General features: G+C 39.2%; 3 protein-coding genes across 3 annotated transcripts; all 3 read right to left on the bottom strand.

Moving 5' to 3' along the window:
• Window positions 1–3769: 3769 nt before the first annotated feature.
• LOC136960072 (olfactory receptor 10J4-like) lies at window positions 3770–4702 on the bottom strand. Its single transcript, XM_067254404.1, has one exon. It carries the CDS (start codon window positions 4700–4702, stop codon window positions 3770–3772), a length of 933 nt encoding a protein of 310 aa, XP_067110505.1.
• An 8239-nt stretch (window positions 4703–12941) lies between these two features.
• Window positions 12942–13892, bottom strand: LOC136960045 (olfactory receptor 10H28-like). Its single transcript, XM_067254362.1, has 2 exons — window positions 13325–13892; window positions 12942–13291 (listed from the first exon to the last, which is right to left on the bottom strand). The coding sequence occupies exons 1-2, from the start codon at window positions 13890–13892 to the stop codon at window positions 12942–12944; spliced, it is 918 nt and encodes a 305-aa protein (XP_067110463.1).
• Window positions 13893–20370: 6478 nt separating this feature from the next.
• LOC136960039 (olfactory receptor 10J4-like) lies at window positions 20371–21303 on the bottom strand. Its single transcript, XM_067254351.1, has one exon. The coding sequence runs from the start codon at window positions 21301–21303 to the stop codon at window positions 20371–20373; it is 933 nt and encodes a 310-aa protein (XP_067110452.1).
• Window positions 21304–27184: the final 5881 nt, after the last annotated feature.

Below are 27184 nucleotides of genomic sequence, written 5' to 3'. Positions count from 1 at the left end.
CTAACCAATCAGCATTCATTAGCAGAATGCTAGTGTGTTATGGGCAACAACGACTCACCCTGAAAGAAATAGAAAGGACATAAGTACTCGTTCATTCAACTTTCGACCTATAATCCATGTTGAACTTGCAAAAACTGCAATAAAATCTGAGATTTCTCAACAACAATCAGACGAAAGAGACAAATTTATCTGTCTAGCTCCATAGACTCCCATTCATTTTTCACCTGCCTGCAATCACCCACAGTGGAACTCTGGTGGAACTGCAACCAAATTCGGTACAATGGGGCTTAATAGGGAGTGGACAGGCTCTCCTTAGAAGGGCTCTGGTATGATTTTGTCGCGAACAGTTATTAGCAATGCTAAAGTCCCCGATATTTAGCATAGGTAGAATGTGTGATGATTTTGTTTATTGGCAATGGGGCTAACGTTATTTCATTTTCCTGACTGTGTTTCATTCAAATAAATAACCGGTGTTATTGTAAATGTAAATCATGTAAATCAGCTCATCTATATATTCATGAGTATACCATAAAAGGGAGAAAACCTCTCGCTTTATTCCAGGATTATTTCACAGGGTGCATCAGGGCGCATAGAACAACACCCGGGTCATTTTCAGCCCAACCAATCCCTATTCGGAGACCTTAAGGAACAGTGTTAACCCTTGTGTTATCTTCGGGTCATTGTGACCCATCAGTCATTGTGACCCACCGTCGTATTGCGACAACTTTACAGCATACAAAAACAAAGTGAAGCATTTTCTTTTAACCGTTGGGCTGTCTCAGACCCCCCACATTGCAAAGGTTAAAAGAAAATTATTTTTATTTGTTTTGTATTGGGTAAAATTGGGTAAACACAACGATGGTTCGTTATGAACCTTTGGGTCATGTGACCCGAAGGCAGCACAAGGGTTAAATACTCTATAAAATCAGTCAATGACCCCTTTAAGCCTGTGCTGTGCATATCCAGCCACTGCTCTCCATCCTTCCTGACTCCTAATTTGTTCTCTTTCTAGTCAAAGTAACACATGATCATGTTGTTCTGGGATTCAAGGTGTCCAGTCAGTGATTTGAGCTTCTGTCATCTTCAGCGTAGCCTGAGAAACAACCCAGTAGTATAGATGATAATATTGCAAGAACATTGATCTAGACTGGGTACAGAAAAACATACATTATGCAGTACCGTGCAGTAGTCTAAGGCACAAATGAAGGAACAAAAAGTTACGTGAAAATTCTCTAAGAAAATAACTAAATGAAAAAACTAAACAAAAGTTTCTCAATAAAGCACTTTTATACTGCCACACAAATACAGAAGGCAAAATATATATAAAAAAAATGTTTAATGTAAAAACTCTTGTGTGGAAGACTTTTGCACAGTACTGTACATTCTATAAGAGTTTAGAAGGTGATGGTTGTGTATCCTAAGACGGTATTATAGCAAGTAAATTGGGCATAAGAAAGTTCTTTATTTAACAACATATTCATCTGTACCTTATGGATGGAGAGGATGTAATACAGTTGGATTGGCCAACGCATAAATTGTAATATGGACACAAATTTAGAGATACTTTATTTTAGCTTTCCCTTATTTACAAGGGAAAATATACATAAACGTTTTATACCAATTGTGACAACATAGTGATATGATATGGAAATGCAATAAGTAATACAACCTTATGAAACAAATATTGTTTTGTCTCATACAATATTGTTTGTACAAGACGGCGGAAAGTCTACTTCTCAGATTTCAAGTAATGTCCTTGCATAAACAACAAAAGGAGAACAGGGAGATTTGTGTGATGCTTTGCATCTGAAGTCCCAGGACTGTCTGGTAAACAAGTAGAATAACAAAAAAACGTTAAAAAAAACATGATGTTACAACGCCAAACATTTACACAAACAGTTCTGCAACATGTTATGCTGTATGTTAGTTTCCTCCAGGAACACATTCACAATGACTTATTCAGAGACTTGTTGCTCTTGTTGTTGAAACTGTCTTAAAATTATTGTACTCGCTGTGAAATATTTTATTGTTGCTTGCTTTTTCTTTTTTTTCACAGGTACACTCTTGCACTTTTTGAGGTTCTTGCTGTTTAATTGTAACTTGTCTAACTACATGCTCTTATTGTTCTTCCCTTTGGGACTTATTTGGTTTCACAATGTATGCTTCATGTTTGGCTACCCGCAATGTTTGGGGCTATCTCGTTGTTATGATCAGTGACCTATGCACTTTTGTAAAACTCTCTCTTGGAAGTCGCTTTGGATAAAAGCGTCTGATAAATGGATAAATGTAAATGTACTACAGCATTACAATACTGAGTTAGCATGTTATGCTGTAGGACAATATCACTATGCCGAGTTAGCATGTTATGCCGTAGGTAGTGTACCTGTTTTGTGGGGCTGGGCTGAGACATAACTCAGTGTTGAGTTTTTCAGAGAAAATCACTAGGCTCATAATGTATTAAATACATGCATACAGACTACATGCAACTTTTAACCCCAAAGTCAGTGCCACAGCTTTGTGAATTTACTACTTCTAGAATTTACTGTTGTTAGATTAAATTGCATCCTCTGCCCACTCAAAACACAGACTGGAATGTATTGTGTCAACAGCGATCCTAGAACATGAGCCTATGGTGTTCTGCATGATGCTAGAACCAGGAAGTGGGCTCACTCACTTCTGAATTATTTTTCCGCTTAAGACCATGACAATATTACCCCTTACTTTGGACCTGTCGTCATGCCAGGACCGTGCAATGTCAAGCAGTGAATCATGATTTGTTAACTTATTATATGCGTTCCTATTTTATTGTTGTTACTTAATTGTTATTTATTCCACAGTCTTTACTTTGACTTTACTCTGCTATTTTTTGCTGTATAACCTAGGCCAATTTTTGTGCCGATTGTACATTTCGCTAATAATAAATATATTCTGATATATAACATTAAAAATAGTAATCCAGGAAAAACAGACCTACTGTGCCATCCACTGTTTAGTCATAACAGAGTGATTTACGAGTGGTTTACATATTGCCACATGCCTGTCATATGCCGTCACTGATAACAAATAAATGTCAGTGCACACAGAAGAGTTTATTACGACAGGCTGACACAGAAAGTGCAGAAGAGATAGCAGGCGAATGAGACAGTAGAACTAACAGTCCCAAAGTCCAGTAATACACAATTTACAAAGAAAGATGCACATGGTCATGGAGTATTTTTGTTGAAGATGGTCATGACGACGCTAACAGTAACCAGCACACAATCCATACTGTGTAAACCTGTTACTATTAAGATACTTAAGACCACGCTATCTGCAATGTACTGGAAAACAGCCCCTTTTATTCGCTATACAAATGTTAGGTTTGGTCTTAATACTAGAATAATACCCAAGATTAAACCTAATCTTACGTAATAGCAAAGATAATTTATCACGTTAAACCTGTGCTGTAAAATTACATCTCTTGTTCCTTTCACCATCTTACTTAATGTATCCTTAATGAATCCTTTCCTGAGTTATATAATCAGATCTGGAAATGAAAGCCATCCAAACAAGAAGGAGACAGGAATCTAATTTAGGTTCTGCTTTGCTTTGTCTGTGTCTTAACAGACAGTTAAGATATGCAACAAACATCTTTCATTTAAAGGAACATATTTTGAAAAGATAATTGAACTTCATGTAACTAAATAATTGAAAGTAATGGAAATGCAGTTATAAAGTATAAAATATTCTATTATATATATATATTAATATATATTATTATATATTATATTTAAGAGTCCATTTTCTGAAATGACAACAATTTAAAAATGTGTTTTCTAATTTCTGGCAACTTCAAACCATAAATAAGAGGATTCAAAATGGGAGGAATAACTACAAACTCCAATGACAAAATTACAATTATGAAAGGATTCAGTTCATTAGGTTCATAACGACTCAAAGTAATTTCACAGAATGTGGTGATTGAATAGTTAACAAATGTAACAATGTGAGGTAAACAGGTTTGTAATGCTTTTCCTCTATACTCTGTGGAACTTTTCCGACAAACTAATAGAATTCTTAAGTAAGTATACAAAACAAAGACCAATGGTAGAAATATTGAAATAATAGTCACTAACATTCCTATAGCATTGTTCAGTCTTGTGTCCACACATGACAATCGAACCACAGCCCAATTAGAGCAAAACACTCTTGCTATTCTGTTGTCACACAATGGTAGCTTGACAGAAAGGTACACAATTAATCCTAGAGTGAACAAAGGATAGATCCAGGCAAAGGCTATTAACTGACGGATCTTTAAAGTGACATTGTTATGGTAATGTAACGGTTGACATATTGCAACATATCTGTCATAAGCCATGATCCCCAGAATGCTAAATTCATATGATGCATACGTGTAAATGACAAATATTTGCGTGAAACAAGCAGGACGGGAAATTAGATGAATGTCAGAAAGAAGATCCATCATGAATCTTGGGAAGAAAGCAACAGAACCATAAAGAGAATTGATTGAGAGACATGAAATTAAAAAATACATGGGTTTTTGCAATGTTTCCTCAAGAGAAACTACAATTATAATAATAATATTTGATGTAATTATAGCAATGTACAAAAGCAAGCACATACAAAAGTAAAGATATCTGTACAGTCCTTGGTCTTCAAACATGATGAAGTTGAAATAAAATGGAGAAGTTCCATTCTCCATGTCATTGATGTTTAGTAGAGGAAAACCTTGGAGAAAAAAACTGGTAAGTAGATGATGCTGTAAAAAAGAAAGTGAGGACCACAAAATATTGTGTTTGGTAAATGAACAATGAATGAATGAGCTTACCACTTTAGATGATTCACGTTCAGATGACTACTACTAGTGTTAGTGCTAGTGCACTCATGCTTGGCACGTCTTTTTATGCAGTTCATCTAGTGGGCGAGGTGGAATATATCCCAGATGGAATATAGTGCTCATCAATAGAAGATGGTTGGATTACTATGGGGTTTTACTGTGAATCTGAATTAGTATCTTCTTCCAACAGTCAAATACTATATTTATCCAGATAGTTACAATACATATACAGTACACATCAGATAATGATCCTTCAATTGTCTATTTTAAAGCTGTGTTTTATTTGTATTCTTCTTAGGAGGCCTTGCTCAATACACTTCCTTTGTAAAAATGTAAATGTTATAACAGTTAGATCAGAAAAGACTTCTGAGAGAACGAGAGAACATCTGAACAACAAAAGAGAACATCTGGCTTCTTTTAAATTCACACATATATTGTAGGAAGGTTATAAATAGGTCAAAAACACCTTTTGTTCATTTTCTTCTCATTTGCCACAATGTATGTTTATTGATGAAGGTGCAAAAGAGACATATGATATACTCTCAGGTTTTATAAAAGACTTGAGGAGACAGATTCAGAATGTTTGGTATATAGACTAAAAAGTTATTAAATGTTGCACCTCATCACAAGAATTACATATAGAATTCCATCAGCAGGCCTTTTATTTTGAAATGATATATGTTGTTCTCTCTCATATGTATTTATTATTTTCCCACCCCTAAAAAAACGTGAATATTTGCACTACATAGACAATGTCGGTGTACAAATGTTTGTCTTGGTCCCGATTGAGTTGCTTGTATTCGCGCCAAAGTTCCGTTTGACGGTTTAAGCTTGAATTAGGTTTTTGTGGAAAAAAGTGCCTTGTGTGGCCAAAGGGAACTCAGTGCTAGCCTAATGTCACAACGTCATCACACGTTAGCAGTGACGCATAGATGCGACGTTGTAGTAAGACAGACAGCGATATCAGCGAGCCCTCAGCATTAGTACCGTAGCTAAATGTCAAGGAAAGTTGAGGCTACTTGGTTCCCCTTTGTTCTTTTGGTGAGCAGTCTACTTACCCGGCGTCATAGAGCTGCCCAGCTAAATACTTATTTAGGACTAGCGTTGCTACCTGCATATACCTACAGCTGGCAGCTGTGCTTTGTTTTTCTCCTAGATTCAGACCTAGCCCCGGTAAATTGTAGAGCTAGCTAACTACTACACTTCTGCTGTGTGGGAATCGCAGGAGCTAACCAGTCAAAGGGCCTACAAAAATACAAGTGCACACCCCGTTATTTCCCCAGAAAGTGTACCCTCTCTAGTTTATAAACATATACACATGAAAATGTTGTTCTGGGATTCAAGGTGTCCCATCAGTGATCTGACCTTTCGTCATTTCCTAGACTCAGTGAGCTTGCAGCCTGAGGTAAAGAACTCTGTGGAATAGTTAATATTATACCATGGTCTGGGTGAATACTCGATTCTGATTCTGGCTGCAGGGGTGTCCATTAACAGGTGATATATGGACACCTAGTAAGTAGTCCCAGCAAAACTGTCTGTTCACTGTTCTAAATTATTGTACTGGCTTCATAGTATGAGCCTGTACAAAGTGTCTGAAATAAGTAACCATAACAACAGGGACGGAGTCAAAGCCTAGCATGTAATTAGCTTTAACAATGAGTGACTTCAATATTTCTTTTAACCTACTTGGAAAATGTTAGACTACTTTTTTGAATTTACAGTCAGTGTCACGTAACCGATCCAGTGTTGCCAACTTAGCGACTTTCTTGCTATATCTGGTGACTTTCTAAACCCTCCTGGTGACTCTTTTGTCAAAAGCAACTAGCGACAAATCTAGCAACTTTTTCCGGTGTTTTGGAGACTGACGTGAAAGCACGGATCGTTTTGCAGTACTGTCCTCAACGATCAGCGGGTGCTGCCGTGAGCTCCTCCACCATCCCAACGCACTCAAACGCGGTCAGTATCACAATAGCCTCGAGCATCAGTCTCAGCTGCAGTAAGCAGCAGACCCACACGCTCTGCATCCAGACTGCAAATGAATCACACATGCGCTAAGCCACCGTTGGTCCCCCCTGGCTTACAGAGCAAAATAAATACTGTACATAAATATATATAAATGTAAACGTTTCTTCACTGTCACTCTGAAATAATTCACCGCATTTTACCTCACACAGCCTCAGTCACTTACTCACCTCCTCAACTGTGTGTGTGCCTCTCTGTTACATATTGTGAAACCCTAGCTAGCTAGCTGTTACCATTATGAAAATTAGGCGATGACGTCATTAACGACTTTTAGGACAGCCAATAGCTACTTTCCTTACTGAGGAGTTGGCAACACTGCGCTCATCTCACATCCCATTCGCTATTCACCTCGCTACTAGTCAATCTACAGTACTTCAGATAGGCTGCGGCCAACACGTCATGCCAATTAATTTCTGCGTAAAAATCTCGATTTGGGAACAATGACCTGGCTCGATAGCTGACTAGTCTTGTTTGGTAAACATACTGTCAAATTATAATTACTGTTTGGAGAATATGTAAACTTTGATGCGGTCATCTCACATCCATTTGCTATTCAACTCGCTACACAGGCTGCGGCCGATACTTTGTTTGTGAAAATCTTGATATTGATTTTGGGACAATGACATGGCTGGTTAGCTAGCTAGTCTTCTTGTCAAACATACTGTAAAATTATATGTACTGTTTGTCAACCGTACACAATGTTTTTGCCTTTGAATCTTGCTAGCATAACGTTAGCTTTCGAGCTTATAGCTCAGCCACGGGAAAGCCGGTGTTAGTTCTATGAGCTGAGCGGACTAGAAATATCAGAGTTGGAAAATGTAGAAAAACGTTATATTTCTATTGCAAAACGTATGAAAATATGACTTAAGGTTTGCGAGAAAAAAATTTGGTCAAGTGACCACGGTATAAGCAGGATAATGCCCTTCGAGGTGTACATTATCACCTGATAATGGATCATCCCAAACGCATCGTCCATTATCAGATGATAATGTACACCTCGTCGGGCATTATCCCTTACATATTGTAGATCATCAATGTGGACTAAAGACAATATGTGATGAAAGAGTAGAATACTGTATGAGACTGATGCTAAATGGTCATTTCCAATGGTCACGTTTTAAGCATGTAACTGCTGGACATATGGACTACTTGTTTAGATGTCCCTTTTTGAATACTGAAAAGTAACAGAAAGAAATAGACGTAATTGTTTAATCCCTGGAACAGAAGAGCCTGGTGATTTATCTATTTCTAGAATACCTGGACTCTGTCCTGTACAGAGCTGCCTACTGATCAACACGCCAGTAGTTTATCCTTGTTCATAATGCAATAAGGACACATTCATTTTGAACAAATTTATTGTTTTCATAGTATTCTACCGATGAGACTCGACTGCCAAGGACCGTTGGTAAACCCTTGTCCCCCTGCAGCGCAACGCCTGATGACCGCCTGAGCTCTTCCAATAAACCTGCCTCTCTGAGGCCGTTGTGTTCAACCACGGTGTTGCGTCCCTCATTTCCCACCGCAAGTACATATTCAGACACAATCTAGCAAAGGTCACACATTTATACTAAATATAGAGGATTGCTAGCTAGTATTGATAAACAGATAAGTCAATTTATAGTTACTGTTTGTCAACCGTACGGAATGGTTTTGCTTTTGAATCTTGCTAGCAAAGCGTTAGCTTTCTGGCTCATAGCTGAGCCAAAAAGTTCCATTAGCTGATGGGACTAGCAAAATATACGCTGGCTTTATGGCTTGTGAAAAGCTTTATATTTCTATTGCACAATACATTAAAATATAATTGAATGTTAGTACTTTTTTCTTTCTTTGGCAAGTGATCATGGTATAAGAGGGATACTGCCCTTCGAGGTGTCCATTATCAGGAAATAATGAACTCCGAGAGGCAACCATTCTGGCCTCCCCGTTGTCCTTTCCTGATAATGAACACCTTGTCGGGCATCATCCCTTACTTTTATTTGTGGAATACTTTGCATCTGAAGTGTCAGGAACATCAGGCAAACGGAGAAATAAAAAGTACGTTTATCAAAAAGCACAAGAGTTGGAAAAATACATGTAAATAAAAATGTTGCTGGATTAAATCATGCAAATTCAGACCACTTAGAAGAGTAAGTACAGGCAGAAGCGATTCTAGGTTTTAAAACTGGGGGTGCAAAGGGTAGTGAATAATTAGTTTTTGCTTACAAAACATACTCAAAATTAAGTCTTAAAATGTACAATTCATCATTAGAGTACAACAAACCATGATAGAACATACAACTCTGACATCACTTAAAAAGTTTCTAAAAATATTTAATAGTTGTTTTTTTTACATTAATTTGAACATTTTAATGTTTTCATCTCAACAGTAGGGGTGCACCCCCTGCACCCGCGTTAAAATCGCCTATGACCTACAGGTTTCCGAGCACAAAATGTTTTCATCCCAACAGTAAGGGATGTAAATGCACCAGTGGCGACTGCACGTCTTTCAAATAGGGGAAGCTCATTTTCGGCCTACATCATATACATTTTCCATTTATTTTGCTAGTTCACTGGCTAGTTCATCCCTACGACACTAGCCTAGCCTAATGTATGAATGAACGAACAATCTAACTATTAAACTCGAGGCAAATGTGGGAATTAGGTTAAACTGAAACAAGGAATGTGGTGGCTGAGCGGTTAGGGAGTCGGGCTAGTAATCTGAAGGTTACCGGTTCAATTCACGGCTCTGCCAAATGACCTTGTGTCCTTGGGCAAGGCACTTCACCCTACTTGCCTCGGGGGGAATGTCCCTGTACTTACTGTAAGTCGCTCTGGATAAGAGCGTCTGCTAAATGACTAAATGTAATGTAAATGTAAAATTGTATGGAATGTATGATGAAAATTGGCTAGCAATTCCGCCAAGCAAATACCAAGAAATAGGTTGTGTGAAGGAATGATAACATACTGCTGATCAATGCTGCTATACCAATTACTACCTCGTATGTATATGTATACACAAATCTCATGTAATGCTTAATACTAATATATACATACAGTATATCCAAACATTATCAATTGATTCATTAAAGAACAAATGGGTTCAGGCACCAAGATGATTCTAAGTAAGTGGAATGCTGAGGTCAAACAGGCCAGCATGGGAGTCAAGTCTGTGGCACTCGGGGTCCGGTGTGAGCACAGTGGGCTATTGAGCTCTGGAGAGCAGAGTGTCAAAATGAGAGATAAGGTGATACTGGGACAGTAACTCTTCGCTGCTCAAGGACGAGTCAGACTGGCTGGTCTGACTTGCAGTTTGGATATACTCTGTTCTGAGGTCACATTCCCTTGGAGACCCTGCCCCTGTTCCCCCCCTTTCACACCTGCATTCCCTTGGAGACCCTGCCCCACCTTTCCCCATACATCATCGACCCTGGCCTGGTCTGCCTCACCCCTTCTCCTGGAGACACGACCCCCCCTTCCTGGGAGGCGCATCTCCCTGCACGCCATCAGGACCTTGGGGCGATCTACTCCCTTCCCTGGAGCCCCCGTCCTCCCTTGGATTTCCTCAGACCTGTGGGTCTTCTCCGCCCCCTCCCTCTCCGAACATCACCAGATCCTTGGACTGCCCACCTTGTGCCACCATGAACGCCCTGGACATTTAATTGGACAACCACATTCCCACCCCATGGTCTTCTGACCAATCGCCTGTCACAGACCTCCCTCTCAGGGGGGTTCAAGATCTGTCTACCGAGGACAGGGAGATAGAACTTGCTTTGGGCAGAACTCTCTCTGATCTCTGTCACGACCACTTTCTCAACAAAGGCCTTCGTTTGTTCTATTCTGAGACTCTGTTTCTGTGAGACTGCTGTTGCATCATCGATTGATTCATTGTACTAGACTACGAACATCCTGGTGTGTTGTTTTCATTTTGTATCTTGTGATTGCATCATCACTTATATTAAACTACAAATAACTTGGTCCGATATTTAACCGTGTATTATTTTCCACTACCCAGTTACACCATGCTTAACAGTTGCAGCAGTTAGTCTTTCAGCTACAGTTGCAAAATCCGCAACGGGACTGAGTTTGAATAGCTTCGGCAACTTTTTATAGTACAAAATCGCTGTGAATCAAAAGGAGATTCAGTCTTTCGAGAGACCCTCCAATCATCACGCCGGCATCCAGGCCAGCCCACTCCCCCATTCACCCCCAGAGAAGCTGAGCGTCCGTGGGCGGGACATTATCGCAGCATTTATCCAATGACCGTATAGTTTCGAAGCACTGAAAAAAAATGTTCGAAGCAGCCCAAGTTCATAGAAGCTGGGAACAGGGAAATGCACTGTGACGCTACGGGAATGTATTAAAAGGAAATCAGTCAGTCTATCCGGACCGACCTGCTAATATATGTAGCCAGGGGCGCGTATAGGGGGGAAAAGTTAGGACGATTCTAAGGGCCCCTGACTGACAGGGGCCTCAAAGAATAGTCAAAAAGTAATATAAAATTATATTATATAAACCATCATCGAGTATATAATACATTTAAAATATAATAATACAATGAATGATCTCTTTGTTTTTACTTGTGTTTGGCAATAAAGGTTAAATATCCCTATTGTCCAAAAAGTAAACATCCATATTGACCGACCATCCCCCTGTATCTGCATGAAATGGTTTGATCCTGCCTTAGCGCACTTATCGGCAGTGATGCCAGGTCTGCGGGTTTCCGCGGAATTGGGCTACTTTTGAAGTGTTGCCGCGGGTTGAATTTTTTGTCCGCTGGTTCGGGTAGACCTATTTTGCATGCAAATTACATGAATATCTTTAAATAAAAATCCATATTTTAAATGAAATTATTTATACCCAAATCCTACCAAACTTACTCCAGATCAGCACATACACACATTGAGATGGGACAAGCCCTCATACACACACGCACTGTGCGTGTGCTGAACCTCCTTGAAACAAGCTATTATAAGTAACAACGTTGTCACCGGCAGTATTAGATAGAATAGCGATTGAAACAGTACCATCTGCTAACTGAAAATGCCCCCAAAAAACGTAAATAAGCTTGACATATATTTAGGGGGAAATGGCTAATTCAAAAGAAGTTTGCTGGAAGCGATCATTGTCAGTAACAATGCCAAATACGACCATTTGATCTTAGACTAGAGCCCTGCACGGTGGAGAAGCTGACCTCAGTAAATTGTGCTAAGCTAGCCTATCTGCTGTTGCTAGCCAAACTTAAGGGGATTGTTTGAATGCGCCGGAAATGAAAAACGTTTCTTTTGACATCAAGTTTAGGCTGTGGCATTGAAGACAGCGACACACCACACAAGCTTGAGTTTAAATACATTATTTAATGTGAAATTACTTACTGTACATGCAAGTCTTGAATTACTTAAATGTTTGATGCTGCCAGTAGCCTACTGTGCGCAACAGTCTTACTACATCTATGCACGTTGTAGTTATGCGTCGTTGCTAACGTGTGCTGACGTTGTGACGTTGGGCTTGAACTGATTCCCTTTGGCGACAAAAGGCACTTTTTGCCACAAAAAAGGGGGTGGGGGAGCAAACTTTTTTTTTACATTTTAGGGGAAGCAGAGCTTCCCTTGCAGTCTTAAAGAAATCGCCACTGAAACGCACCCCCTGCACCCGCGGTAAAATTGCCTGAGTACAGGTATACTATTTTAATGACAAATATAAGGTAAGGCTATGAATATGGGAATTTTAATGTTTCAGACTTGCAGGTATTAAAATTCAATGACACAAATTACACAATTCTCTTTTCCATCCATCATATCTTCCTCTGTCAATTGTTTTCAACATAGGCCTAATTATGGGAACAGACCTCCATGATGTAAGCACATTTCAACTCGAGCAAGGCTGTGTAATGAATCATGATAGAATAAAATTCAACATTGTGGTCTTAAAATCTCTTTGTTTTCTTAAAGAGAGGCAAAGCACATTTGAACGTCAAAATTATGGATTTCATACAACAGTCAACCTCAAAATCAATGCTACAACTTTGCAGCGTTTGTTCTATGACATGCTTCCGAGTGTTGAATCCAGTTTATTCATATTTACCAAACCTTATATTTTGATGCCATTAACAAATCTGTCTTTTCCTTTTCAAACATGATGGAAGTATTTGGTTACGAATTTGAGTCAGTGTAATACCATACATGACAGGGTTGACTATTGGAGGAACTATAATCATTTCTGTTGACAAGAAATTCTGAAGACTTTGTGATAAATCTGAGGAGCCATATCGCATATACATGACATCAAATAGAGCAGAAATGACGACATTGAATAATGCCATTAAATGTGGAACACAAGTTCTAATGAACTTTCCTCTGTTCTCCAAGGACACCAAACATGATCTGATCAACTGTACATAAGTGAAAATAATGAAAATACTGAGAATAACATAAAACATTATTGTCACATTAGCAACTACATTGATTGGTGTGGTTGAAGTCATCCAACTGGTCGGAGCACAGGACAGCTTAGCAACCAACCAAGGAGCACAATATAGTTTCTGTATGTGTGAGCCACACAACTTCAACCAGGAAATAAATATAATAATAGTAGATATAAGTCCTAAAGGAACAAGCCAGGAGAAGGAGACTAACTGAGCGACCCTCTGCCTGGTCATAACAGAGTGATACTCCAGTGGTCTGCAGATCGCTACATACCTGTCATATGCCATCACTGATAACAGACAAATATCAATGCACACAGTGGAGTATATTACTAAAACTTGAATCATGCATCCTGTATAAGAGATGACCTGGTGATGAGACAATAGATCCAAAATGAATTTGGGGTAAAATCCTGCAGTTCCAAAAAGTCCATTTACGCACAAACTACACAGGAAAATATACATTGGCTCATGGAGGTTTCTATTTATGATAATGGTCACAATGAGAGCAACATTTACCATAATAATAACACAGTAAAACAGTAAAGTGAGACAGAAGAACGTTAGTTTGTAATCCAATATGTCATTGAACCCAGACAGAGTAAACTCTATTAGAGATGTCACATTTTCCATTCCAAGGGAACACCAAACGGAATTTTTTTTTTAACTAAAAGTAAAATAAAATATACCTTTTCGTTTCTGTCACTTTTACAAACCTTGAAATTGTTATTTACACGAAATAATATGATTAAATAAGATATTCCAAGCTAAATTAAACCGAACAGTTTTCTAGAAATACACTATAGTGTCCATACAGTATAGTGCATATTAAGTCTGCTGTGTAGTTCCATCAAATGTTCTCCCCCTTGTGAAGGCCAGTGTCTCTCTCTCATCGTATAAACACATGAGCAGGTTGTTCTGGGATTGAAGGTGTCCAATCAGTGATTTCCATTTAGATTATTAAGTTCAATGAGCTGTTTAGCATGACATAGCCTGAAGAAGATGTGTTTGTACTCTGCTGTCCCTGTTGGATGGAGTTTAATGCAGACGGGTTGCTAGACAGAAAGCTCTACGGGGGCACAGGCCCCTACTCATTATACGTACAGTTCAGGGACATATGTTTTATATCAGCTTTGATAGGGACATCAAACATCATTTTCATTTTTTTCATGTAATATAATACGTTGGACTCATGTTATCATTATGTTTGAGTCAAAATAAGATGATCAGTTGGCCTATTGTGTTTAAACTTTCTTTAGTTTCATAATGTTTTCTTAGCCTACCTCAATTCTGATTTGCCAACATCTGGACTTCTGTGTGTGCGCTGCAGTGGCTATTATGGCAAGCACAGAAGAGCACATGGATATTGAATTCTGCGGGCACGCATCAGTTTGTGTTTTCGGTTAAACTGCCCCAGTAGGGGGTCTAGCGAAGCACCTGAGCTAATGTAACCTTGAGTTTGGTCAGTTTACTGGCATGGTTCAACAATAACATCTCAACTAATAGTGCATAGTCATAAATCATAATTAGTGTACGACATTAACATAATATGTTGGGTGCACATTGTGCAATTTTTTATAATCCTTTGCAACTGTTGTTTGTCAGACTGTACGAACATGATCCCCATTGTAGGCCATGTCACACTGTAGGATATCAGTTGTCAGACTGTACGACTATATTATATATCTGTCAAGACCAGACATATAACTTGACCAAGCCAATGAGCTCTTTAAAGATGGTGACCCCATTCCAAAATAAAAATCATTAAGTGTGGAACTCCCTAACTAGCATCACATCAAACACATAATGTGCATGCATTAGCAGGGCAGCTGTGGTGGTGTATACAGGGGCCGGTTCTGGTGGGCCGGTCTGGATCAAAGTCCAGGGCCTTTTTTTACTCCCAGTCTGTCCCTGGATGGAACTCACAACATAAATTGTTATTTTTGCTTCCTGTTTTTAGTATGACTGCCTAGTAGGCCTATCGTGTCAAATTAAATCAACTGTAAAGTTTAATACCTGGCTCTGTTGTTGCTCTAGCTCGCCAAAGCAAGCCAAAATTATTACTAGCTTACTGTTATCGCTAATTCCATCATTGTGGTGTTAACTGACATAACGTTGCATAGCCATAACAATATTGTGGGTTATTGTGGGAGCCGGGTACCTAATCGGAAATTCACCAATATGTACCGGGGCCTTTGCCTCTAGCCGAGGAGCGAGGGGTGGGGGCTTGGTCAAGACCAAGGGGCAAGGGATATAGATCTCAGACAATAGTTTAGCTGCGCGCTGCTCTGTGTACTTCCACGGGAATTACAAAGACGAAAGTTTGTAAGTTTTTCAAGGAAATTGAAAATGGACTACGGTCGTAAATGCAGGGCTGTACAGGGAATGCTGACACTTTTCATAGTCTTCCCAAGTAACCAAACACTCGACGGGCATGGCTGATGTTTGTCTATGAGAAGATCCCTGTGAAGTTCGACACTCAATTATTCATTTGCTCGAACCATTTCACCAAAGACAGTTTTGAAAACCTTGGACAATTTAAAGCAGGATTTGCAAAGAAGCTGTTGCTGAGAAGATGTGTTGTTTAAACCTTATGCTCATGACAAGCGCACGCTGTAAGTATGATCAGAGAATGGCAAATAAGGGGAGAACGTTTCTCGGGAAACCTCCGGCTTCTGAACTGGTTGCAGTTCCACTCTGGTTCCATATGAGGGCGCTCACCGGCGAGTGCATAATGAATGGAGGTCTATGGAGCTATACCCCTCAAAATCCACTTTTCTCAGGATATAATTTGATTTACTTTGTCTAGTAATTTGAAGGTTGCATTCGAAAGGGGAGGCAAAGAAAATACACACTGATGGGTGTAAGATTTTTTTTAAGTCGCTTTTTTGTTCTAAAAAGCCTATTAGGGAGTCAGATGGCTGAGCGGTGAGGGAATCGGGCTAGTAATCCGAAGGTTGCCAGTTCGATTCCCGGTCATGCCAATTGACGTTGTGTCCTTGGGAAAGGCACTTCACCCTACTTGCCTCGGGGGAATGTCCCTGTACTTACTGTAAGTCGCTCTGGATAAGAGCGTCTGCTAAATGACTAAATGTAAATGTAAAATGTCATTGACGTCATACACATCGTACGGCCAGAGATACTGCTTTACGGCAAGCTCTGGTCACTTCCTTTTTTCTCTCGAGGCATCGACAACACAGCTGACAGGTTAGGATCTCCTTGTCAATACACGTGCTAGAAAGAGTTTTGGTTTGCTAATGTTTTAAAGACCACGCCGAAATGTTCACATACACACACTTCGAATGCCATCAAGTGGGATCTCTGGTCATAATCAGTCCTTCGCTAACCAATCAGCATTCATTAGCAGAATGCTAGTGTGTTATGGGCAACAACGACTCACCCTGAAAGAAATAGAAAGGACATAAGTACTCGTTCATTCAACTTTCGACCTATAATCCATGTTGAACTTGCAAAAACTGCAATAAAATCTGAGATTTCTCAACAACAATCAGACGAAAGAGACAAATTTATCTGTCTAGCTCCATAGACTCCCATTCATTTTTCACCTGCCTGCAATCACCCACAGTGGAACTCTGGTGGAACTGCAACCAAATTCGGTACAATGGGGCTTAATAGGGAGTGGACAGGCTCTCCTTAGAAGGGCTCTGGTATGATTTTGTCGCGAACAGTTATTAGCAATGCTAAAGTCCCCGATATTTAGCATAGGTAGAATGTGTGATGATTTTGTTTATTGGCAATGGGGCTAACGTTATTTCATTTTCCTGACTGTGTTTCATTCAAATAAATAACCGGTGTTATTGTAAATGTAAATCATGTAAATCAGCTCATCTATATATTCATGAGTATACCATAAAAGGGAGAAAACCTCTCGCTTTATTCCAGGATTATTTCACAGGGTGCATCAGGGCGCATAGAACAACACCCGGGTCATTTTCAGCCCAACCAATCCCTATTCGGAGACCTTAAGGAACAGTGTTAACCCTTGTGTTATCTTCGGGTCATTGTGACCCATCAGTCATTGTGACCCACCGTCGTATTGCGACAACTTTACAGCATACAAAAACAAAGTGAAGCATTTTCTTTTAACCGTTGGGCTGTCTCAGACCCCCCACATTGCAAAGGTTAAAAGAAAATTATTTTTATTTGTTTTGTATTGGGTAAAATTGGGTAAACACAACGATGGTTCGTTATGAACCTTTGGGTCATGTGACCCGAAGGCAGCACAAGGGTTAAATACTCTATAAAATCAGTCAATGACCCCTTTAAGCCTGTGCTGTGCATATCCAGCCACTGCTCTCCATCCTTCCTGACTCCTAATTTGTTCTCTTTCTAGTCAAAGTAACACATGATCATGTTGTTCTGGGATTCAAGGTGTCCAGTCAGTGATTTGAGCTTCTGTCATCTTCAGCGTAGCCTGAGAAACAACCCAGTAGTATAGATGATAATATTGCAAGAACATTGATCTAGACTGGGTACAGAAAAACATACATTATGCAGTACCGTGCAGTAGTCTAAGGCACAAATGAAGGAACAAAAAGTTACGTGAAAATTCTCTAAGAAAATAACTAAATGAAAAAACTAAACAAAAGTTTCTCAATAAAGCACTTTTATACTGCCACACAAATACAGAAGGCAAAATATATATAAAAAAAATGTTTAATGTAAAAACTCTTGTGTGGAAGACTTTTGCACAGTACTGTACATTCTATAAGAGTTTAGAAGGTGATGGTTGTGTATCCTAAGACGGTATTATAGCAAGTAAATTGGGCATAAGAAAGTTCTTTATTTAACAACATATTCATCTGTACCTTATGGATGGAGAGGATGTAATACAGTTGGATTGGCCAACGCATAAATTGTAATATGGACACAAATTTAGAGATACTTTATTTTAGCTTTCCCTTATTTACAAGGGAAAATATACATAAACGTTTTATACCAATTGTGACAACATAGTGATATGATATGGAAATGCAATAAGTAATACAACCTTATGAAACAAATATTGTTTTGTCTCATACAATATTGTTTGTACAAGACGGCGGAAAGTCTACTTCTCAGATTTCAAGTAATGTCCTTGCATAAACAACAAAAGGAGAACAGGGAGATTTGTGTGATGCTTTGCATCTGAAGTCCCAGGACTGTCTGGTAAACAAGTAGAATAACAAAAAAACGTTAAAAAAAACATGATGTTACAACGCCAAACATTTACACAAACAGTTCTGCAACATGTTATGCTGTATGTTAGTTTCCTCCAGGAACACATTCACAATGACTTATTCAGAGACTTGTTGCTCTTGTTGTTGAAACTGTCTTAAAATTATTGTACTCGCTGTGAAATATTTTATTGTTGCTTGCTTTTTCTTTTTTTTCACAGGTACACTCTTGCACTTTTTGAGGTTCTTGCTGTTTAATTGTAACTTGTCTAACTACATGCTCTTATTGTTCTTCCCTTTGGGACTTATTTGGTTTCACAATGTATGCTTCATGTTTGGCTACCCGCAATGTTTGGGGCTATCTCGTTGTTATGATCAGTGACCTATGCACTTTTGTAAAACTCTCTCTTGGAAGTCGCTTTGGATAAAAGCGTCTGATAAATGGATAAATGTAAATGTACTACAGCATTACAATACTGAGTTAGCATGTTATGCTGTAGGACAATATCACTATGCCGAGTTAGCATGTTATGCCGTAGGTAGTGTACCTGTTTTGTGGGGCTGGGCTGAGACATAACTCAGTGTTGAGTTTTTCAGAGAAAATCACTAGGCTCATAATGTATTAAATACATGCATACAGACTACATGCAACTTTTAACCCCAAAGTCAGTGCCACAGCTTTGTGAATTTACTACTTCTAGAATTTACTGTTGTTAGATTAAATTGCATCCTCTGCCCACTCAAAACACAGACTGGAATGTATTGTGTCAACAGCGATCCTAGAACATGAGCCTATGGTGTTCTGCATGATGCTAGAACCAGGAAGTGGGCTCACTCACTTCTGAATTATTTTTCCGCTTAAGACCATGACAATATTACCCCTTACTTTGGACCTGTCGTCATGCCAGGACCGTGCAATGTCAAGCAGTGAATCATGATTTGTTAACTTATTATATGCGTTCCTATTTTATTGTTGTTACTTAATTGTTATTTATTCCACAGTCTTTACTTTGACTTTACTCTGCTATTTTTTGCTGTATAACCTAGGCCAATTTTTGTGCCGATTGTACATTTCGCTAATAATAAATATATTCTGATATATAACATTAAAAATAGTAATCCAGGAAAAACAGACCTACTGTGCCATCCACTGTTTAGTCATAACAGAGTGATTTACGAGTGGTTTACATATTGCCACATGCCTGTCATATGCCGTCACTGATAACAAATAAATGTCAGTGCACACAGAAGAGTTTATTACGACAGGCTGACACAGAAAGTGCAGAAGAGATAGCAGGCGAATGAGACAGTAGAACTAACAGTCCCAAAGTCCAGTAATACACAATTTACAAAGAAAGATGCACATGGTCATGGAGTATTTTTGTTGAAGATGGTCATGACGACGCTAACAGTAACCAGCACACAATCCATACTGTGTAAACCTGTTACTATTAAGATACTTAAGACCACGCTATCTGCAATGTACTGGAAAACAGCCCCTTTTATTCGCTATACAAATGTTAGGTTTGGTCTTAATACTAGAATAATACCCAAGATTAAACCTAATCTTACGTAATAGCAAAGATAATTTATCACGTTAAACCTGTGCTGTAAAATTACATCTCTTGTTCCTTTCACCATCTTACTTAATGTATCCTTAATGAATCCTTTCCTGAGTTATATAATCAGATCTGGAAATGAAAGCCATCCAAACAAGAAGGAGACAGGAATCTAATTTAGGTTCTGCTTTGCTTTGTCTGTGTCTTAACAGACAGTTAAGATATGCAACAAACATCTTTCATTTAAAGGAACATATTTTGAAAAGATAATTGAACTTCATGTAACTAAATAATTGAAAGTAATGGAAATGCAGTTATAAAGTATAAAATATTCTATTATATATATATATTAATATATATTATTATATATTATATTTAAGAGTCCATTTTCTGAAATGACAACAATTTAAAAATGTGTTTTCTAATTTCTGGCAACTTCAAACCATAAATAAGAGGATTCAAAATGGGAGGAATAACTACAAACTCCAATGACAAAATTACAATTATGAAAGGATTCAGTTCATTAGGTTCATAACGACTCAAAGTAATTTCACAGAATGTGGTGATTGAATAGTTAACAAATGTAACAATGTGAGGTAAACAGGTTTGTAATGCTTTTCCTCTATACTCTGTGGAACTTTTCCGACAAACTAATAGAATTCTTAAGTAAGTATACAAAACAAAGACCAATGGTAGAAATATTGAAATAATAGTCACTAACATTCCTATAGCATTGTTCAGTCTTGTGTCCACACATGACAATCGAACCACAGCCCAATTAGAGCAAAACACTCTTGCTATTCTGTTGTCACACAATGGTAGCTTGACAGAAAGGTACACAATTAATCCTAGAGTGAACAAAGGATAGATCCAGGCAAAGGCTATTAACTGACGGATCTTTAAAGTGACATTGTTATGGTAATGTAACGGTTGACATATTGCAACATATCTGTCATAAGCCATGATCCCCAGAATGCTAAATTCATATGATGCATACGTGTAAATGACAAATATTTGCGTGAAACAAGCAGGACGGGAAATTAGATGAATGTCAGAAAGAAGATCCATCATGAATCTTGGGAAGAAAGCAACAGAACCATAAAGAGAATTGATTGAGAGACATGAAATTAAAAAATACATGGGTTTTTGCAATGTTTCCTCAAGAGAAACTACAATTATAATAATAATATTTGATGTAATTATAGCAATGTACAAAAGCAAGCACATACAAAAGTAAAGATATCTGTACAGTCCTTGGTCTTCAAACATGATGAAGTTGAAATAAAATGGAGAAGTTCCATTCTCCATGTCATTGATGTTTAGTAGAGGAAAACCTTGGAGAAAAAAACTGGTAAGTAGATGATGCTGTAAAAAAGAAAGTGAGGACCACAAAATATTGTGTTTGGTAAATGAACAATGAATGAATGAGCTTACCACTTTAGATGATTCACGTTCAGATGACTACTACTAGTGTTAGTGCTAGTGCACTCATGCTTGGCACGTCTTTTTATGCAGTTCATCTAGTGGGCGAGGTGGAATATATCCCAGATGGAATATAGTGCTCATCAATAGAAGATGGTTGGATTACTATGGGGTTTTACTGTGAATCTGAATTAGTATCTTCTTCCAACAGTCAAATACTATATTTATCCAGATAGTTACAATACATATACAGTACACATCAGATAATGATCCTTCAATTGTCTATTTTAAAGCTGTGTTTTATTTGTATTCTTCTTAGGAGGCCTTGCTCAATACACTTCCTTTGTAAAAATGTAAATGTTATAACAGTTAGATCAGAAAAGACTTCTGAGAGAACGAGAGAACATCTGAACAACAAAAGAGAACATCTGGCTTCTTTTAAATTCACACATATATTGTAGGAAGGTTATAAATAGGTCAAAAACACCTTTTGTTCATTTTCTTCTCATTTGCCACAATGTATGTTTATTGATGAAGGTGCAAAAGAGACATATGATATACTCTCAGGTTTTATAAAAGACTTGAGGAGACAGATTCAGAATGTTTGGTATATAGACTAAAAAGTTATTAAATGTTGCACCTCATCACAAGAATTACATATAGAATTCCATCAGCAGGCCTTTTATTTTGAAATGATATATGTTGTTCTCTCTCATATGTATTTATTATTTTCCCACCCCTAAAAAAACGTGAATATTTGCACTACATAGACAATGTCGGTGTACAAATGTTTGTCTTGGTCCCGATTGAGTTGCTTGTATTCGCGCCAAAGTTCCGTTTGACGGTTTAAGCTTGAATTAGGTTTTTGTGGAAAAAAGTGCCTTGTGTGGCCAAAGGGAACTCAGTGCTAGCCTAATGTCACAACGTCATCACACGTTAGCAGTGACGCATAGATGCGACGTTGTAGTAAGACAGACAGCGATATCAGCGAGCCCTCAGCATTAGTACCGTAGCTAAATGTCAAGGAAAGTTGAGGCTACTTGGTTCCCCTTTGTTCTTTTGGTGAGCAGTCTACTTACCCGGCGTCATAGAGCTGCCCAGCTAAATACTTATTTAGGACTAGCGTTGCTACCTGCATATACCTACAGCTGGCAGCTGTGCTTTGTTTTTCTCCTAGATTCAGACCTAGCCCCGGTAAATTGTAGAGCTAGCTAACTACTACACTTCTGCTGTGTGGGAATCGCAGGAGCTAACCAGTCAAAGGGCCTACAAAAATACAAGTGCACACCCCGTTATTTCCCCAGAAAGTGTACCCTCTCTAGTTTATAAACATATACACATGAAAATGTTGTTCTGGGATTCAAGGTGTCCCATCAGTGATCTGACCTTTCGTCATTTCCTAGACTCAGTGAGCTTGCAGCCTGAGGTAAAGAACTCTGTGGAATAGTTAATATTATACCATGGTCTGGGTGAATACTCGATTCTGATTCTGGCTGCAGGGGTGTCCATTAACAGGTGATATATGGACACCTAGTAAGTAGTCCCAGCAAAACTGTCTGTTCACTGTTCTAAATTATTGTACTGGCTTCATAGTATGAGCCTGTACAAAGTGTCTGAAATAAGTAACCATAACAACAGGGACGGAGTCAAAGCCTAGCATGTAATTAGCTTTAACAATGAGTGACTTCAATATTTCTTTTAACCTACTTGGAAAATGTTAGACTACTTTTTTGAATTTACAGTCAGTGTCACGTAACCGATCCAGTGTTGCCAACTTAGCGACTTTCTTGCTATATCTGGTGACTTTCTAAACCCTCCTGGTGACTCTTTTGTCAAAAGCAACTAGCGACAAATCTAGCAACTTTTTCCGGTGTTTTGGAGACTGACGTGAAAGCACGGATCGTTTTGCAGTACTGTCCTCAACGATCAGCGGGTGCTGCCGTGAGCTCCTCCACCATCCCAACGCACTCAAACGCGGTCAGTATCACAATAGCCTCGAGCATCAGTCTCAGCTGCAGTAAGCAGCAGACCCACACGCTCTGCATCCAGACTGCAAATGAATCACACATGCGCTAAGCCACCGTTGGTCCCCCCTGGCTTACAGAGCAAAATAAATACTGTACATAAATATATATAAATGTAAACGTTTCTTCACTGTCACTCTGAAATAATTCACCGCATTTTACCTCACACAGCCTCAGTCACTTACTCACCTCCTCAACTGTGTGTGTGCCTCTCTGTTACATATTGTGAAACCCTAGCTAGCTAGCTGTTACCATTATGAAAATTAGGCGATGACGTCATTAACGACTTTTAGGACAGCCAATAGCTACTTTCCTTACTGAGGAGTTGGCAACACTGCGCTCATCTCACATCCCATTCGCTATTCACCTCGCTACTAGTCAATCTACAGTACTTCAGATAGGCTGCGGCCAACACGTCATGCCAATTAATTTCTGCGTAAAAATCTCGATTTGGGAACAATGACCTGGCTCGATAGCTGACTAGTCTTGTTTGGTAAACATACTGTCAAATTATAATTACTGTTTGGAGAATATGTAAACTTTGATGCGGTCATCTCACATCCATTTGCTATTCAACTCGCTACACAGGCTGCGGCCGATACTTTGTTTGTGAAAATCTTGATATTGATTTTGGGACAATGACATGGCTGGTTAGCTAGCTAGTCTTCTTGTCAAACATACTGTAAAATTATATGTACTGTTTGTCAACCGTACACAATGTTTTTGCCTTTGAATCTTGCTAGCATAACGTTAGCTTTCGAGCTTATAGCTCAGCCACGGGAAAGCCGGTGTTAGTTCTATGAGCTGAGCGGACTAGAAATATCAGAGTTGGAAAATGTAGAAAAACGTTATATTTCTATTGCAAAACGTATGAAAATATGACTTAAGGTTTGCGAGAAAAAAATTTGGTCAAGTGACCACGGTATAAGCAGGATAATGCCCTTCGAGGTGTACATTATCACCTGATAATGGATCATCCCAAACGCATCGTCCATTATCAGATGATAATGTACACCTCGTCGGGCATTATCCCTTACATATTGTAGATCATCAATGTGGACTAAAGACAATATGTGATGAAAGAGTAGAATACTGTATGAGACTGATGCTAAATGGTCATTTCCAATGGTCACGTTTTAAGCATGTAACTGCTGGACATATGGACTACTTGTTTAGATGTCCCTTTTTGAATACTGAAAAGTAACAGAAAGAAATAGACGTAATTGTTTAATCCCTGGAACAGAAGAGCCTGGTGATTTATCTATTTCTAGAATACCTGGACTCTGTCCTGTACAGAGCTGCCTACTGATCAACACGCCAGTAGTTTATCCTTGTTCATAATGCAATAAGGACACATTCATTTTGAACAAATTTATTGTTTTCATAGTATTCTACCGATGAGACTCGACTGCCAAGGACCGTTGGTAAACCCTTGTCCCCCTGCAGCGCAACGCCTGATGACCGCCTGAGCTCTTCCAATAAACCTGCCTCTCTGAGGCCGTTGTGTTCAACCACGGTGTTGCGTCCCTCATTTCCCACCGCAAGTACATATTCAGACACAATCTAGCAAAGGTCACACATTTATACTAAATATAGAGGATTGCTAGCTAGTATTGATAAACAGATAAGTCAATTTATAGTTACTGTTTGTCAACCGTACGGAATGGTTTTGCTTTTGAATCTTGCTAGCAAAGCGTTAGCTTTCTGGCTCATAGCTGAGCCAAAAAGTTCCATTAGCTGATGGGACTAGCAAAATCTACGCTGGCTTTATGGCTTGTGAAAAGCTTTATATTTCTATTGCACAATACATTAAAATATAATTGAATGTTAGTACTTTTTTCTTTCTTTGGCAAGTGATCATGGTATAAGAGGGATACTGCCCTTCGAGGTGTCCATTATCAGGAAATAATGAACTCCGAGAGGCAACCATTCTGGCCTCCCCGTTGTCCTTTCCTGATAATGAACACCTTGTCGGGCATCATCCCTTACTTTTATTTGTGGAATACTTTGCATCTGAAGTGTCAGGAACATCAGGCAAACGGAGAAATAAAAAGTACGTTTATCAAAAAGCACAAGAGTTGGAAAAATACATGTAAATAAAAATGTTGCTGGATTAAATCATGCAAATTCAGACCACTTAGAAGAGTAAGTACAGGCAGAAGCGATTCTAGGTTTTAAAACTGGGGGTGCAAAGGGTAGTGAATAATTAGTTTTTGCTTACAAAACATACTCAAAATTAAGTCTTAAAATGTACAATTCATCATTAGAGTACAACAAACCATGATAGAACATACAACTCTGACATCACTTAAAAAGTTTCTAAAAATATTTAATAGTTGTTTTTTTTACATTAATTTGAACATTTTAATGTTTTCATCTCAACAGTAGGGGTGCACCCCCTGCACCCGCGTTAAAATCGCCTATGACCTACAGGTTTCCGAGCACAAAATGTTTTCATCCCAACAGTAAGGGATGTAAATGCACCAGTGGCGACTGCACGTCTTTCAAATAGGGGAAGCTCATTTTCGGCCTACATCATATACATTTTCCATTTATTTTGCTAGTTCACTGGCTAGTTCATCCCTACGACACTAGCCTAGCCTAATGTATGAATGAACGAACAATCTAACTATTAAACTCGAGGCAAATGTGGGAATTAGGTTAAACTGAAACAAGGAATGTGGTGGCTGAGCGGTTAGGGAGTCGGGCTAGTAATCTGAAGGTTACCGGTTCAATTCACGGCTCTGCCAAATGACCTTGTGTCCTTGGGCAAGGCACTTCACCCTACTTGCCTCGGGGGGAATGTCCCTGTACTTACTGTAAGTCGCTCTGGATAAGAGCGTCTGCTAAATGACTAAATGTAATGTAAATGTAAAATTGTATGGAATGTATGATGAAAATTGGCTAGCAATTCCGCCAAGCAAATACCAAGAAATAGGTTGTGTGAAGGAATGATAACATACTGCTGATCAATGCTGCTATACCAATTACTACCTCGTATGTATATGTATACACAAATCTCATGTAATGCTTAATACTAATATATACATACAGTATATCCAAACATTATCAATTGATTCATTAAAGAACAAATGGGTTCAGGCACCAAGATGATTCTAAGTAAGTGGAATGCTGAGGTCAAACAGGCCAGCATGGGAGTCAAGTCTGTGGCACTCGGGGTCCGGTGTGAGCACAGTGGGCTATTGAGCTCTGGAGAGCAGAGTGTCAAAATGAGAGATAAGGTGATACTGGGACAGTAACTCTTCGCTGCTCAAGGACGAGTCAGACTGGCTGGTCTGACTTGCAGTTTGGATATACTCTGTTCTGAGGTCACATTCCCTTGGAGACCCTGCCCCTGTTCCCCCCCTTTCACACCTGCATTCCCTTGGAGACCCTGCCCCACCTTTCCCCATACATCATCGACCCTGGCCTGGTCTGCCTCACCCCTTCTCCTGGAGACACGACCCCCCCTTCCTGGGAGGCGCATCTCCCTGCACGCCATCAGGACCTTGGGGCGATCTACTCCCTTCCCTGGAGCCCCCGTCCTCCCTTGGATTTCCTCAGACCTGTGGGTCTTCTCCGCCCCCTCCCTCTCCGAACATCACCAGATCCTTGGACTGCCCACCTTGTGCCACCATGAACGCCCTGGACATTTAATTGGACAACCACATTCCCACCCCATGGTCTTCTGACCAATCGCCTGTCACAGACCTCCCTCTCAGGGGGGTTCAAGATCTGTCTAC

The sequence above is a fragment of the Osmerus mordax genome, chromosome 2 (genome assembly GCF_038355195.1).
Source record: "Osmerus mordax isolate fOsmMor3 chromosome 2, fOsmMor3.pri, whole genome shotgun sequence".
Lineage (NCBI taxonomy): Eukaryota > Metazoa > Chordata > Actinopteri > Osmeriformes > Osmeridae > Osmerus > Osmerus mordax.
Note: the sequence above shows the minus strand (reverse complement) of the source record. Positions and strands in the feature narration are given on the sequence as shown.

Bases quoted from the DNA above. Each gene is read 5' to 3' on its own strand.
- LOC136960039 (XM_067254351.1), bottom strand. From the start codon at position 21,303: ATGGAGAATGGAACTTCTCCATTTTATTTCAACTTCATCATGTTTGAA.
- LOC136960072 (XM_067254404.1), bottom strand. From the start codon at position 4,702: ATGGAGAATGGAACTTCTCCATTTTATTTCAACTTCATCATGTTTGAA.
- LOC136960045 (XM_067254362.1), bottom strand. From the start codon at position 13,892: ATGGAAAATGTGACATCTCTAATAGAGTTTACTCTGTCTGGGTTCAAT. The intron at 13,292-13,324 runs GTTGGATGACTT...CAATCAATGTAG, and splicing joins GCTGTCCTGTGCTCCGACCA to TTGCTAATGTGACAATAATG.